The 16,934-nt window shown below is 41.3% G+C and overlaps 1 protein-coding gene across 3 annotated transcripts in view; it reads right to left on the reverse strand.

The window, feature by feature from the left end:
* LOC128402156 (hydroxyacylglutathione hydrolase, mitochondrial) overlaps window positions 1–16,934 on the reverse strand; it is a 41,936-nt gene that overhangs the window by 11,601 nt on the left and 13,401 nt on the right. For 2 of the 3 annotated variants that reach the window (XM_053366111.1, XM_053366109.1), the window contains exons 2-3: window positions 12,747–12,928; window positions 557–621 (exon numbers count right to left, since the gene is read on the reverse strand). In XM_053366111.1, the coding sequence (XP_053222086.1) occupies window positions 557–621; window positions 12,747–12,851 (170 nt within the window). In that variant the 5' untranslated portion in view covers window positions 12,852–12,928. Of the gene's footprint in view, window positions 1–556; window positions 622–12,746; window positions 12,929–13,267; window positions 13,389–16,934 lie in introns of those variants that run through there. The other variant, XM_053366110.1, reaches the window with a different exon arrangement.

Consider the following 16,934-nt stretch of genomic DNA (forward strand, 5'->3'; position numbering starts at 1 on the left):
AATGCTTTTTATACAGTAGGGAGCACTGGGGATGTGTTTATGGAACCAACGGGGCCATGGCCCAAAAAGGTTTCGAAACCACTAAAGTATACCATGGCAGCCTCCCACAGCATGAAGCTGAACAGTACATACCCGTATTTTTCGCTCTATAACACGCACCAGACCATAACACGCACGTAGTTTTTAGAGGAGGAAAACAAGAAAAAAAAATATTCTAAATGAAATAGTGGATATATGATTTTTGTGGTTCATGCTGTGGCCACAGACATGTGATCTGACAGTGAGTTTGGAGTAGCCCAATTCAAAAATCCTGAGGATCCATGTGGATCCATGCTTTGTAACCACGGAGGAGGGAAGGAAGGGGAACCATGGATCCTCTGCTCACGACTGCAGCAGATCCCCCCGCCACCCGCAGGCATTCGCTCCATAACACGCACAGACATTTCCCCTTACTTTCTAGGAGGAAAAAAGTGAGTGTTATGGTGCAAAAAATACGGTACATCACTGAAGCGCAAGACCTTTCCTTTATTTAAATCATATAACACAAAAGGGTTACCAGTGGTGATGCGTAGTAAGAACAGTGGTCAGTTTCACTCCATGCTTTCTGACTGCATCCACAACCTACAGACACAGGAGGAAGAGGAAAGATATTTACCTTTTCACAAAATCTATTTGAGTCACAACCAGCTTTGTGGCTTATGTGGATTCTGTGAGTCCTTAAGGAGGCTAAGAGACATGTACTGCAAGGCTGGAAGGACAAATGCCCCCATCCCCATCCTTTGCTGAATGGCCTGAAGATTCCACAACACTTTTTTTTTAAATTTATTAAACACTTTCAACTTACCAAATTATCAGTCTAAATAACCAATTACATTATTCCCCCCCCCCAAGGACTTCCCTCAGCTCCCCTCTCTGATTTCTTTGCACATATTGTTCTCTGCATGTTATAAAATTGTACATATCCTTGCATTATCTGTCATATGTTCTACTAATAAATTTATGGATGTTTATGAGGGGGAGGAAAGTTCAGATAAGAGCTCTCAAGAAAGTGGAGTTGCTAAGCAACTGGTCTCTGGGGCCCTTGCTCTTTGGTCTTTATCGAGGTCTTATTTCCTGGTGGCCCGTACGGGGATCCGCTCGGCCGCCGGTTTGCGCAGGATCCGCGACACCTGTCTCCGTCGCTCCCGCTGCTCTTCCTGCCGGAGGAACTCGGCACGAGCCGCCGCTTTCCGTTCCGAGCGGCTCAAACTCCAACCCGCCGCTATCGTCCCGGTATGAGAACTCCTTCCAACCGGAGTTTCTGTTAATTGGTTCTCATGGGAAACTTACAGATTCTGGCTTCACACAATTAACTCAAGGCAGTGTCAATTTACTCTTGGCAGAAAGCCAAGGTCAGCTTGACCTAGAAACTACTTACTCTGATTGGTTAACGACCAGCACTCAACTCTGTTATCTAGGGATTGCTAGCACAGTGTGATGTGAGGTGTGTTAGGAGTAGGAGTGCTGTGTATGGTTAAGAGAGAGAGAGAGAGAGAGAAAGAAAGGATTTATTTTGCTTTGTTTTGTATGCAGAAACTCTGCTGGTTTTATTTTTCCTTTTAATAAATCCTGTAAATAGTTATTCTGAGTCTAGCTGACTAGTCATTTCCACCTCAACTAGCTTCTTCACTGTGCAGGAAAACTCTGCTACGTTTGGGCTAAAGCCATTAGAGCTATGCCTGACACTTCAAAGTTCCATGAGGTTATGGGTATCGTGCTGCCAGCCTGAGTTGCGGTGGTGTCAGCATCAACGGTGTTGGTTCCAGTAGTTCCAGAAGTTGTTCCTGTTGGTGCAGCAGATGGACACTGGCTGGTTCCTGACTGTTGTGAGCTGGTGACGCAGTGGACACAAGGACAACAGCTGCAGCGTGTGAGTGCTGGGTGCTGTGGTTCCTGTTTTCTCTCTCGGTGGTCGTGAGTAGCTGGTTCCGGGTTCCAGGGACATCGCTCTCAAGATGGCCTCACAACCAGTTCAGATGGCTTTTGAGCGTCTGAATGACTCCAATTACTTGCTGTGGTCGGAACGCATGCAGGCAGTGTTGCAGAGGGTCCGTCTCTGGCAAGTGGTGAGTAAGTTTCCTGCGAAGCCTGATGATGAAGACCTTGATAAAGACCAAAGAGCAAGGGCCACAATTGTCTTGGGGCTGGAAGATTCCCAGTTGCCGTATGTGAGGGGAATCAAGACAGCTAGAGGTGTGTGGCAAGCACTTAAAGAACTCCATGTGCGTGAGACAGCGGTTTCCAAGCTGTTCATTCGCAAGGCATTGTACAAGGCAATGTTACAGCCTGGGGTTACAATGCAGGAACACCTACACAGTTTACAGTTAAAGTTTGCTGCGCTACAGGAAAGAGACTGTGTGTTAGACCAGCAGGAGAAGGTGGCTATTATTTTGAGTTCTCTCCCGGAAAGCTGGGATAATTTAGTTTTGTCTCTAGAAGGCATACAGGAGCGTGATTTATCAATCAGTTACGTTACTGGGCGTTTGATTGAAGAATGGCAGAAGAGGCAAGAAAGGTCGTTTGCTACAGAGGCTTCTACAGGCGGGCGGTTTGGAAGGAGTTCTCATGCCGTGCCAGAGGTGAAGCAAAAGCAGCGTACCGGTGAGGAGTCTGCGTTTGCTGTTAGGCGTTGTTTCCGATGTGGGTCTTCAGCGCATCTAAAACGACAATGTCCTGAGTTGGTCAAGTCTCAGTTGCCGGTGCAGGAGCAGAGACGAGATCATCATCATCAGCAGCAGCATCGGAAAAAGAAATTCTTCAAACGAAAACAGTCGGCTCAACTGGTGACCGCCGAGGTCAAGATTGCTGATGAGAAACAAGCTGTCTGGGTGGTCGATTCGGGAGCGTCTCGGCACATCGTAAATTCAGATGAATTGTTTGTTTCCAAGAACTCAGCACAGCGCAGCCAGGTGGCTCTAGCAGACGGAAGTACTTCCGAAGTGATTTCGGGGGGTGCAGTTTTTGTTCCTTGTCTTCGTGAATGCCTGCAAAATGTACTTTATGTGCCTTCATTAAGGAGCAATCTGATGTCTGTAGATTGTTTGCTAAAAGCTGGGTTTAAAGTGCATTTTGAAGGAGACAGTTGCATTATTAAGAAGGCTGGTGAGATTTTAGGCACTGCTAAGTCAGAGGGAGGCTTGTTTTGGCTTAAAGCAGGATCTCAAGTTGCAGCAGTAGTCAGTAAATCTCAGCCTGCAGTGAATAACAAAGCTATACATGACAACTGTGTGCACTTATTGCATAGGAAAATGGGGCATGCTGGCTGGAAAAGTGTACTAAAAATGTCTGAATTGGCTGATGGGGGTAATTTAAAGAGTTGTAACAAGTACCTTGATTGCAATGTTTGTAAAAAGGTTAAAACCCACAGAGTCTCTTACCCCAGAAGTGACAGAGTTAGTGAGTCACCGCTACAGCTGGTTCACATGGACGTAATTGGTCCATTTGCTGTAAGCAGGGGTGGATCCCGTTTTTCATTAACAACTGTGGATGACGCCACGCGTTATTCTTGGGTTTTTCCCATGAAGAATAAGGGTGACGTGTTCACTAAGTTTAAAGGCTGGGTGGCATCTGTGGAAAGATTTCTGTCCACTAAACTCAAAAGGATTCAGACGGACAGAGGTGGCGAATTTATGTCAAATGCTTTTAGAGATTGGTTACAAAAGCGTGGCATTGGGCATAGAAAAACGAACGCTTTTTCCCCAGAAGAGAATGGCGTTGCAGAGCGAAAAAACAGATCTTTACAAAATATGATGTTTGCCATGCTTGATGATGCTGATTTGCCCATGTCTTATTGGGGGGAGAGCATGCTCACCGCGTGTTATCTCCAAAATAGGCTCTTTCATCAAACAATAGGTACAACCCCGTACTTTAAATTGTTTCAGAAAAAACCCAAAATTGACCATTTGCATGTGTTTGGATCAAAAGCCTGGGTGTTAATTCCAAAACAAATGAGGAAGAAGGGAGATCCTAAGACCAAACAGTTAGTGTTTGTGGGTTACCAGGAGCTGGGAAAAGGTTTCCGCTTTGCTGAAGGGACAAATGGCATTGTGATCTCCAGGAATGCCACTTTTTGTGAACATAGTGGCTGGGAGAGACTACATGCCAATACTGAGGTTTGGTTTGAACCTTCCCAGGAGCTTCATGACTCTGAAGGTAAACATAGAGAATCAGAGTCTGAGGGGGAGGAAAGTTCAGATAAGAGCTCTCAAGAAAGTGGAGTTGCCCAGAGACCAGTTGCTAAGCAACAAAAGAGAGGTCATAGTTCTGAGGAGGAAAGTGGGTCAGAAGAAAAATCTTCTCCCAGAAGATCTAAAAGACAAAACAAAGGAGTGCCTCCGGTGCGTTTTTCTCCAGATACTGCAAATGTGTTTAGTGTAATTGCAGAGCCCAAGAGTTTTCAGGAGGTGTTAAAGTTACCAAAAGAGGAGGCAGAGCTCTGGAAGCAGGCAATGGAGGAAGAGATGTCCTCTCTGAATGAGCACAAGGTTTTTACACCAGTAGCAGCGCCTGAGGGGGCAAAGATTGTTGGCTGCAGGTGGGTGTACAAACTTAAACCTCTGGTGACAGGAGAGTACAAATACAAAGCTCGTTTAGTGGCTCAAGGATACTCTCAGAGGCCTGGAAAAGATTATGACGAGATTTTTTCCCCTACTGCTAAGGGGGACAGTGTAAGGCTGATTTTAACGCTTGGAGCAAAGAGAAAACTCCTGTTAAACCATTTTGATATCCAGACTGCATATTTACATGCATCAATATCAGAAGACCTGTATCTAGCCGAACCGCCTGGTTATGAGACAGGTTCCAATAGAGTGTTGAAATTAAACAAAGCTCTATATGGTCTCAAACAGGCTGCAAGATCTTGGAACAAATGTTTCCATGAGGCCTTAGTGTCATTTGGTTTCAAGCAGAGTACAGCTGACAATTGTGTTTATGTACGTGGTACAGGCAGTGATCAACAGTTTTGTCTGATTTATGTAGATGATGTATTGTATGCCTGCAAAACAGATAAACAAACTAAAAGGTTTGCCAAGCAATTGTCCAGTAAGTTCAAAGTGAAAGACTTAGGCCTGGTTAGGACATATCTAGGGTTGGAAGTGTGCTGGGCCCAAGATGGCAGCTGCCTAATTAGTCAGCAGAACAAAGTTAAACAACTACTGACTACATACAGGATGCAGGATTGCAAAGGGGCAGTGGTGCCTATGGATCCAGGTTTCATAAAAACACTTCATATAGATGAGAGTCCTGAATTTGAACATCCTGATGTATATCATTCTGTAATTGGAAGTTTATTGTATCTAGCACAGTGGTCCAGACCTGATATTAGCTATGCAGTAGGCATATTAAGTAGATTGGTCTCAAAACCCACACTAAATGCCTGGAAAGGGGTAAAACAAGTTCTGAGATACCTCAAACAGACAATTGGCTATATGTTACAATTAAATTCTTCAGAGGATGAAATGTTGAGTTGCTACTGTGATAGTGACTGGGGAAATTTGCCGGATAGAAAATCTGTCACAGGACTGGTCATAATGGTCGGTGGAGCTTTAATCAGCTGGCGGTCACGCAAGCAAGACGTTGTAAGTGTGTCATCAACGGAATCCGAGTACGCCGCATTGAGTGAATTGTGCAACGAGGTGATTTATTTCAAGCATTTGTTAGCAGATTTAAATGTAAATTGTGGAGAACCAGTACAAGTTTACATTGATAATCAAGCTTGTATAACCTTAAGTAAAGCAGAGGGTTTCAAATCGCGTTCCAAACATATCTCTGTAAAATACCACAATGTGCGTTGCTGTGTACAAGACAATGTAATCACCTGTACTTATGTATCAAGTGAAGAAAATGTAGCAGATGTGTTAACTAAACCATTGGCAAAGGTAAAGAACAAGCGAATGTGCAAGGGTTTAGGTTTACTGGAAAAATAATCTCCTACATGGGTGTTATTTGATGTTAATTGTCCAGCAGAATCTGTGAGGGGGTGTTCAGTTTCTGTTAATTGGTTCTCATGGGAAACTTACAGATTCTGGCTTCACACAATTAACTCAAGGCAGTGTCAATTTACTCTTGGCAGAAAGCCAAGGTCAGCTTGACCTAGAAACTACTTACTCTGATTGGTTAACGACCAGCACTCAACTCTGTTATCTAGGGATTGCTAGCACAGTGTGATGTGAGGTGTGTTAGGAGTAGGAGTGCTGTGTATGGTTAAGAGAGAGAGAGAGAGAGAGAAAGAAAGGATTTATTTTGCTTTGTTTTGTATGCAGAAACTCTGCTGGTTTTATTTTTCCTTTTAATAAATCCTGTAAATAGTTATTCTGAGTCTAGCTGACTAGTCATTTCCACCTCAACTAGCTTCTTCGCTGTGCAGGAAAACTCTGCTACGTTTGGGCTAAAGCCATTAGAGCTATGCCTGACACTTCAAAGTTCCATGAGTTTATTCAAAACCTGCCAAGGAGTCCAAATCATTTTGTTGTCTTTTTAGATAATTTGTAAATCTTCCTTGAAGTCACAATTGTCCTTGTCACACAATTTATATGTCAATTTGGCCAGTTCCGCATAGCTCATCAGATTTTCTTGCTACTGTTGATTTCACAACACTTTCTATGGCTACATTCACGCCATCCATTAAAAGCACTGTTGTTTACAGTCATGTCTTTCCCCCAAATAATCCTGGGAGCTGTAGTTTATTAAGGGTGCCAAGAATTGCTAGGGAATCCCTTCGAAGAGCAACAATTCATAGAATAGTTGAACGATTAGCCCCTCTTCCCAGGGAAATATGGGAATTGCAGCTGTGGGAGGGCGAGAGGAGAATTCTATCAGAACCCTTAGCAAATGACAAGTCCCACAATTCTTTCAAATGACTGTTGAAAGTGGTATCATGGTGCTTTAAATGGATGGTGCGAATGTGGCCTATCTTCAAAACCATGGCTTATTAAGGTCAATCTCATTTAGATGCCTATTTGGACATAAGGGGTCCCTGTAAAAGGAAATACTAGGAACACCAGCAGTTTCCTTATATGGGTTGGAAAAAAGCAAATACATTTCCTTCTTTTGAGTCTGTAGTTAATGCATGTGATACTTTAAACGATGGTAGAAAAAAACCTCAAAGCAGTTTACAAAAAAAAGACAAAACAATAAAATTATTACTAAAAATTTATAGCAATAATTGAAAACATACAAAAAGTTAAAACAACAAGAGACTAAAACAAATGAAAACTCAATTAAGTTTATTATTGTCTATTTGTTTATTGTTCCCCCTCCCCCCCTCTTTCTTCTTTTTTCTTTTTCCTTTTCTGTTTTTGTGTATCATTTTGCTTTGTGGTTTGTATTATCATGGTGGAAAATCTATCAGAACAAAAGGCTAACTCAGAACAAAAGGCTAAGCTAATAGTTAATAATGTGATGACAGAGGAATTTAAGATAGAGAAAGGGACACGACAGGGCTGCCCAATTTCCCCATTGCTTTTCATTTTGGTCCTGGAGGTTTTGCTAAATATGATTAGAAGGGACCGTTTGATTAAAGGTATTCAGGTCGGAGCCAAACAATACAAATTGAAAGCCTTTGCAGATGATCTAGTTTTGACATTACAGGAGCCAGAATCTAGTACGAAAAGAGTATTAGAACTGATTCAAGAATTTGGTCATGTGGCAGGATTTAAGCTGAGCAAGTCAAAAACTAAAGTTCTTGAGAAAAATTTAACACCGATTGAGAAAGAGAGGTTTCAGAAGGAGACAGGTTTAACATTAGTTAAGAAAGTAAAATATCTGGGGGTTAATGTGACTGCTAAGAACTTAAACTTATTTAAAGACAACTATGAGAAATGTTGGACAGAAGTGAAAAAAGACTTAGAAATATGGTCAAATTTGAAGCTTTCCTTGTTGGGTCGAATTGCAGCTATAAAGATGAATGTATTGCCAAAAATGCTATTTCTGTTTCAATCATTGCAAATTTTGGACAAGATGGACTGTTTCAAGAAGTGGCAGAGAGACATTTCTAGATTTGTCTGGCAGGGCAAGAAGCCCAGAATAAAATTTAAAATATTAACTGATGCAAAGGAAAGAGGCGGATTTGCCCTGCCAGACCTTAAACTGTACTATGAAGCAGCAGCATTCTGCTGGTTGAAAGACTGGCTGCTTCTTGAGAACACAGACATTTTGGACCTAGAAGGTTTTAACAACGTTTTTGGGTGGCATGCATATTTGTGGTACGACAAGGTTAAAGCACATAAAGCATTTAAAAACCATATTGTCAGGAAAGCATTGTTTAATGTCTGGATAAGATACAAAGACTTACTGGAAAATAAAACCCCAAGGTGGTTGTCACCAATGGAAGCAAAGGCTCAGAAAAAGCTCAATATGGAGGCCAAATGGCCGAAATATTGGGAAATATTGGAACAAGAAGGAGACAAATTGAAATTGCAGAGTTTTGAGAAATGAAAAGATAAAGTGTGAGACTGGCTTCATTATTATCAAATAAGAGAGGCCTATAATTTGGACAAAAAAATTGGCTTCCAGGTGGAAAAATCAAAATTGGAAACTGAACTGTTAGATCCCAAAACTAAGATACTTTCAAGAATGTATAACTTGCTGTTAAAATGGAATACGCAGGATGAAACGGTTAAATCTGCAATGATTAAATGGGCACAAGATGTTGGACATAACATTATGTTTGCTGACTGGGAACAGTTGAGGACCACAGCTATGAAATTTACGGCATGTAATGCCTTAAGAGAGAATATTATGAAAATGATATACAGGTGGTACATGACAACAAGTCAAGCTTGCAAAAATCTATCATTTGCCCGATAATAAATGTTGGAAATGTAAAGAAAATGAAGGTACATTCTTTCACCTTTGGTGGACGTGCCCAAAGATCAAGGCTTTCTGGGAGATGATCTATAATGAAATGAAAAAGGTATTTAAATATACCTTTCTGAAGAAACCAGAGGCCTTCCTCCTGGGCATAGTCGGCCAATTGGTGCCAAAGAAGGAAAGAACTTTCTTTATGTATGCAACAGCAGCAGCAAGAATACTTATTGCAAAGTATTGAATCATAGAATCATAGAATCATAGAATCATAGAGTTGGAAGAGACCACAAGGGCCATCGAGTCCAACCCCCTGCCAAGCAGGAAACACCATCAGAGCACTCCTGACATATGGTTGTCAAGCCTCTGCTTAAAGACCTCCAAAGAAGGAGACTCCACCACACTCTTTGGCAGCAAATTCCACTGTCGAACAGCTCTTACTGTCAGGAAGTTCTTCCTAATGTTTAGGTGGAATCTTCTTTCTTGTAGTTTGGATCCATTGCTCCGTGTCCGCTTCTCTGGAGCAGCAGAAAACAACCTTTCTCCCTCCTCTATGTGACTTCCTTTTATATATTTGAACATGGCTATCATATCACCCCTTAACCTCCTCTTCTCCAGGCTAAACATGCCCAGCTCCCTTAGCCGTTCCTCATAAGGCATCGTTTCCAGGCCTTTGACCATTTTGGTTGCCCTCCTCTGGACACATTCCAGTTTGTCAATGTCCTTCTTGAACTGTGGTGCCCAGAACTGGACACAGTACTCCAGGTGAGGTCTGACCAGAGCAGAATACAGTGGCACTATTACTTCCCTTGATCTAGATGCTATACTCCTATTGATGCAGCCCAGAATTGCATTGGCTTTTTTAGCTGCCACGTCACACTGTTGGCTCATGTCAAGTTTGTGGTCAACCAAGACTCCTAGATCCTTTTCACATGTAGTGCTCTCAAGCCAGGTGTCACCCATCTTGTATTTGTGCCTCTCATTTTTTTTGCCCAAGTGCAATACTTTACATTTCTCCCTGTTAAAATTCATCTTGTTTGTTTTGGCCCAGTTCTCTAATCTGTCAAGGTCGTTTTGAAGTGTGTTCCTGTCCTCTGGGGTGTTAGCCACCCCTCCCAGTTTGGTGTCATCTGCAAATTTGATCAGGATGCCCTTGAGTCCATCATCCAAGTCGTTGATAAAGATGTTGAATAAGACCGGGCCCAAGACAGAACCCTGTGGCACCCCACTAGTCACTCTTCTCCAGGATGAAGAGGAACCATTGATGAGCACCCTTTGGGTTCGGTCAGTCAGCCAGTTACAAATCCACTGAGTGGTAGCATAGTCAAGACCGCATTTTACCAGCTTCTTTACAAGAATATCATGGGGCACCTTGTCAAATGCCTTGCTGAAATCAAGGTAGGCTACATCCACTGCGTTCCCTTCATCTACCAGGCTTGTAATTCTGTCAAAAAACGAGATCAGGTTAGTCTGACATGACTTATTTTTCAGAAATCCATGCTGACTATTGGTGATCACAGCATTCCTTTCCAGGTGCTCACAGACTGTTTGCTTAATGATCTGCTCCAGAATCTTCCCTGGTATTGATGTCAGACTGACTGGGCGGTAATTATTTGGGTCCTCTCTTTTCCCCTTTTTGAAAATAGGGACAACATTTGCCCTCCTCCAGTCTGCCGGGACTTCGCCTGTTCTCCAGGAATTCTCAAAGATGACTGCCAGTGGTTCTGAAATCACATCTGCCAGTTCTTTTAATACTCTTGGATGCAGTTCATCTGGCCCTGGAGACTTGAATACATCTAGACTAGCCAAGTATTCTTGTACTATCTCCTTAGTTATTCTGGGCTGTGTTTCCTCTGCTGAATCATTTGCTCCAAATTCTTCAGGTCGGGCATTGTTTTCTTTATCGGAGAAGACTGAGGCAAAGAAGGCATTGAGGAGTTCAGCCCTTTCTGTGTCCCCTGTTTGCATTTCACCATCTTCTCCTCTGAGTGACCCCACTGTTTCTTTGTTCTTCCTTTTGCTACGAACATACCCATAAAAGCCTTTTTTGTTGCTTTTAACCTCTCTAGCAAGCCTGAGTTCATTCTGTGCTTTAGCTTTTCTGATTTTGTGTCTACACGTGCTGGCTATTTGTTTGAATTCCTCTTTGGTGGTTTCCCCCCTTTTCCATTTTTTGTACACATCCTTTTTTAATCTTAACTCAGTTAAAAGTTCTTTAGATAGCCACCCTGGCTTCTTTAGGCACCTTCCATGTTTCCGTCTCATTGGTATTGCCTGAAGTTGTGCTTTTACTATCTCCCTCTTAACAAACTCCCAGCCATCATGAACTCCCTTTCCTTTTAGTATTACTGTCCATGGGATCTCACCCAGCACTTCCCTAAGTTTTATGAAGTCGGCTTTCTTAAAGTCGAGAAATTGAGTCCTAGTATGCTTGGCTGCTCCTTTCCGCTGTATAGTAAACTTCAGAAGAGCATGATCACTCGCGCCTAATGATCCTTCCACTTCTACCCCACTAACCAGGTCATCAACATTGGTTAGGACCATTGGAAGACACAAGAGCTACCCACCCTGGAAGAGTGGCAGATGAAGGTGATGGACTATATAGAATTGGCGGAAATGACTGGCAGAATCCGAGACCTGGGAGAAGAGTTGGTGGAGGAAGACTGGAAGAAATTTAAAGACTATCTTCAGAAATATGGTAAAATTAATGAATGTTAAAATGATGTTGGATTGAAAATAAGTGGCATTAGCAATAAAGTTAATAAGAATATGCAAAAATGAATTGATAAATGGATAAAAATATAGAGTTATAATATGTTAAGATACAGAGTTAAGATAAATGAAAGAGGGTAAGGATTTGCTGATTTGATTATTTAAATGGGAATACAAAAAGGGGAGGTGTGAGGAGGCCAAGGAAATAAGTTAATGAGTTTAAAGTTACAAAGAATTGATTTGTTTTTAACTCTTTTTTAGTTATTTGTCTTTTGTCTTTTGTATTTTTATTCTTTTTTTTAAATGCATTTTTCTATGTTCTCTTTTTTGTATCTTTTTTTCTTGATATGACTTTTTTTATTTTGTAAACCTATGTCTTTGTAAAACCTCAATAAATATCTTTTTTTAAAAAGGAAAATCTAATAAAAAATTATTTTAAAAAATGAAACAAATGAAAACTCACATCAACTTTCTAAACATCTGGGTAGGCTTGTTTAAACAATAATGTTTTCAGCAGGTGCTAAAAAGAATGCAGCGAAGGAGCCTGCTTGTTATCAATAGGCAGGGAGTTCCAAAGTATAGAACTCCCTGCCTATTGAGAACACGAGTTCTTACAAATGTGAAACAGTTATTATGCGGTCCTTGCAAGAGTGCCAATTCTGCCATCTGAAGTGGTCAAGTGGGCACATATTGGATAAAGTGATCTCATAGGTAAACTGGTCCCAAGTTATTAAGGGCTTTATAGCCTAATAGAAAAACCTTGAACTTGTCTCGGTAGCAAATCGGCAACCAGTGCAGATCTCTGAGCACGGGTGTTATACGCTGACAAGGCCTCACTCCTGCCAGCAATCGTGCTGCAGCATTCTGCACTAACTGCAGCTTCCAGATCAAGCATAATGGGAGCCCCACCTAGACACCCACAACGACTGGCAGCAGCTTTCCAGGGTTTCCTCCAGGGGACATTCCTAACCTTCCCTGGAGATAATGAGGACCTTCTGCATACAAAGCAGGTGCTCTTAAGCAATGAGCTACAGCCCTTCCCTTTAGGAACATAAGTAGCTGCTTCATAAAGAGTTAAGAGGATTGGATCCATTTAGCTCGGCACTGTGTACACTGACCAACTCCGCAAGTGTGGATCTGATCAACTAAACCGTGTTCTCCAAAGCTTCTAAACCCAGAAAGAGCAGAGGTACCTTCTGGGGCTGCACAGGGTCAACTATCGCAGCCTCCTTGGTGTCCTCGTCGATGAGCAGGTACATGTAATTATCTGTGAGGGCCGGGAGCAGCTCCACCTTCATGCTGGCTTGTGAGATGACCTTGGACGCTCTGCTTTCAAACTCGGTGTGGAGGAAGCTGGTGCGAAATTGCGGCAAACCTTCAGGAAATTAAGAAGAATAAATTTTAGGAGAGACAGCGGGTCCAGCAGTGAAGGCCAATGTGTGTGTTGGGGGGGGTGAGGCACCCACGATGCTCTGGGCGGAGACTGGTGAAATATTCCGATGCACCAATGAAGGAGCAGTTTAGCTAGTGGGGGAGAGAATTTTGGGGAGGGCGACAGTTAAACAGTCAGCAGAGAGGCAGGAAGGGCCCTAAGAAGATGTTTTGCACCAAGTCTGGCTATTGGTCCATCTGGTCTTGGGGATGGGATTACCTAGGGTGGTGCTAAGAGAAAAGGAGGCAGCAGGGGGTCCCTCCAAGCACCTTGATCACTTACCGTACTTTTCTGTCTATAGGACACCTTCATGTAGAATACTACCCCTATTTTGGGGGTCTCAAATTTAAGAAAACGGGGAGATTGGCAAAAGAGTTGTTGAGCTTTTTTTGCGGAGGATTGCCCAGAGATCACTCACCCACGCACAGCGCAAGATCCACCTCCCATCTGTCCCATCACAGGATCCTCGGCCAATCAACAACACCCACTGACACACCAACCAATAACACGTACAATAGCCACTGACAGCCGCCGCAGCAACCAAATAAACGTCCACCCTATGCACTACCCATGTATAAGACGCCCCACACTTTTGGGGATGACTTTGAAAGAAAAAAACATAGTCTTATTCATGGAAAAGTATGGTAATTACAACTGACCAGGCTGGACCCCAGAGTGAAACACCTTCCTCGCTTCATATTAGAAGTTTTACTGCTCTTATCGCTTTCAAAGCTATTTCCTTTGGTCACAACTGTTTGTATTTACGATTCTAAGATTCACAAGTCACAAGATAGCCAATTATTGGTAACAGCTATTGATTTTGTTATAATTTAGTTACCACACCTCTGTGGTAGGTGAAGGTCTATGCATGTGTGGTTAGTGGCTAAATATAAATAATTTATGTTATAAACTTCCTTCAGCCTTACACTTTCATTAGTATATATTCTTTACTGAATATTCTTACAATATCAGGTCAGAGCATATATTTATTTTTGCATATATGTATTTTTTGAATAAATATGCAGTTAATTGTTACTGTTTCATATTTTATTGTCTTCCTTAGTGAGCTGTAAAATGGCTATTTTGAATAACACTTTTTATTTTTTTTTTTATTTTTTTTATAATATTTTTTATTACGTTTCTTTCCAAATTTTATACATTACAAACAAATAAGGAGTTTACAAGAAACCATTTTTTTTTTTTTTAAACAAAAATCCCAACTTGGACTTCCCCACCCCTTCCGATTCTGCGTTCTTTATATTAACAATGTCAGCAATTTGTTACCTTATGTCATACCTTATTGTAACTTTTAAATGTTATGTATCTATATTCAATGTATTATGTCACAATTTTTATACCTTTAAAATAAACGTAACATGTTCAATTTCATATTATCTCCTTTTCTCTTTTATCACTTAGTTTACTATTTACTTAATCATAATTGCTAAAGCGTATCATTTCCAAATCATGCACCGTCTTAAGATTCATACAGTTTGTAATACTTTTGCAAGTAGTCTTTAAACTTTTTCCAGTCCACCTCAATTGTTTCTACATCCAAATCTCGGATTCTGCCGGTCAGTTCAGCTATCTCCATGTAGTCCATCAACTGCATCTGCCATTCCTCCAGCGTGGGTAAATCTTGTGTCTTCCAGTTCTTTGCGATGAGTATTCTTGCTGCTGTACTAGCATACATAAACAAAGTTCTGTCCTTCTTTAACACTTTCTGGTCTACCATGCCCAACAGGAAGGCCTCTGGTTTCTTGGGAAAGGTATACCTAAATACCTTTTTCAACTCATTGTAAATCATTTCCCAGAAAGCCTTAACCTTTGGGCATGTCCACCAGAGGTGAAAGAAAGTCCCCTCTGCTTCCTTACACTTCCAACATTTATTGTCAGACAGGTGATGTATCTTAGCTAACTTGACTGGGGTCATGTACCACCGGTATATCATTTTCATAATGTTTTCCTTCAAGGCCGTACTGGCCGTGAATTTCATTCCGGTGTTCCATAACCTTTCCCAGTCTTCAAACATAATGTTGTGTCCAACATCCTGTGCCCATTTAATCATAGCAGATTTAACTGTCTCATCCTGTAAATTCCACATAAGCAGCAAGTTATACATTCTAGATAACAGCTTTGTCTTTGGTTCTAACAATTCTGTCTCTAGTTTCGACTTTTCCACCTGGAAACCAACTTTTTTGTCCATTTTGAAAACCTCTTGAATTTGAGCATAATGTAGCCAATCTCGCACCTTATTTTTTAGTTTGTCCTGGCTCTGCAACTTCCAATTGTCTCCAATTTTTTCAGTCAATTCCCAATATTTCGGCCAATAGGCCTCCATATTGGGTCTTTTTCGGGCCTTGGCCTCCACTGGTGATAGCCACCTCGGAGTTTTACTCTCTAGTAAGTCTTTATATTTCATCCAGACTGCAAAAATTGCTTTTCTGACAATGTGGCTTTTAAACAATTTATGTGCTTTAACCTTGTCATACCATAGGTATGCGTGCCATCCAAAAGCATTATTAAAACCTTCCAGATCTAGGACATCGGTGTTTTCCAACAAAAACCAATCTTTCAGCCAGCAGAAGGCTGCAGCTTCATAATACAACCTCAAGTCCGGCAGGGCAAACCCCCCTCTTTCTTTCGAATCTGTTAATATTTTAAACTTTATTCGGGGCTTTTTGCCCTGCCAGATAAATCTAGATATATCCTTCTGCCATTTTCCAAAGCAATCCACTCTGTCCACGATCTGTAAGGTTTGAAACAAAAATAACATTTTCGGCAACACATTCATTTTTATAGCTGCAATTCTTCCCAACAAGGAAAGTTTCAATCTTGACCAAATTTCTAAATCCTTTTTAACTTCCAACCAACATTTCTCATAATTATCCTTAAATAAATTCAAATTCTTGGAGGACAAATAGATCCCAAGGTATTTCACTTTTTTAACCACATTCAGTTCTGTTTCTCTCTGAAACCCCTCTGTTTCTGTAATTGTTAAATTTTTGGTCAGAACCTTAGTTTTTTGTTTATTCAACCTAAATCCCGCCACCCGACCAAATTCAGATATAAGTTCGAGAACTCTTTTTGTACTGGATTCTGGCTCCTGCAGTGTCAAAACTAGGTCATCTGCAAAAGCTTTCAGTTTATATTGTTTCACTCCGACCTCTATCCCTTGTACCAACCGGTCCTCTCTGATCATATTCAATAGCACCTCCAGGACTGAAATAAATAACAGAGGGGATAGAGGGCACCCTTGTCGTGTCCCTTTTTCAATTTTAAATTCCTCCGTCACCACATTGTTCACTATTAATTTAGCTTTTTGTTCTGAATAGATTGCATGTAATCCATTCTCAAACCCCCGTCCCACTCCCATCCCTTCCAAGTTCTTCTTCATAAACATCCAAGATATGTTGTCAAATGCTTTCTCCGCATCAATAAAGATTAACACCGCCCTTGTGTTCCTGTTAGTCTGCAAAAGTTCTAAAATGTCAATGATGTTTCTAGTGTTCTCATATAAATGTCTACCAGGGAGAAAGCCAGCTTGGTCTTTATGAATTACTTCATTTAAGACTTTTTTAAGTCTATTTGCCAAAATGTCTGCAAATATTTTGTAATCCACATTTAGGAGTGAGATGGGACGGTAGTTTTTAAGCTGAGTCTTTTCAGATTCTGACTTAGGTATCAATGTGATGAAGGCTTCTTTCCACGTTTCTGGTGCCCTCTTCCCATCCATAATCTGGTTACATACCTCCAACAAAGGTTGTATCAAATTGTCCTTCAGAACCTTGTAATATTTGGAGGTAAGTCCATCCGGGCCTGGAGATTTGCCTAGTTGCATATTCTGAATGGCACCTTCAATTTCCTGTGAGGTTATTGTAGAGTTCAAGATTGATCTTTTATCTTGAGTTATTTTTGATAGTCCATTTATCTTTAAAAATTGATCTAT

Source organism: Podarcis raffonei, chromosome 14 (assembly GCF_027172205.1).
Source record: "Podarcis raffonei isolate rPodRaf1 chromosome 14, rPodRaf1.pri, whole genome shotgun sequence".
Classification (NCBI taxonomy): domain Eukaryota; kingdom Metazoa; phylum Chordata; class Lepidosauria; order Squamata; family Lacertidae; genus Podarcis; species Podarcis raffonei.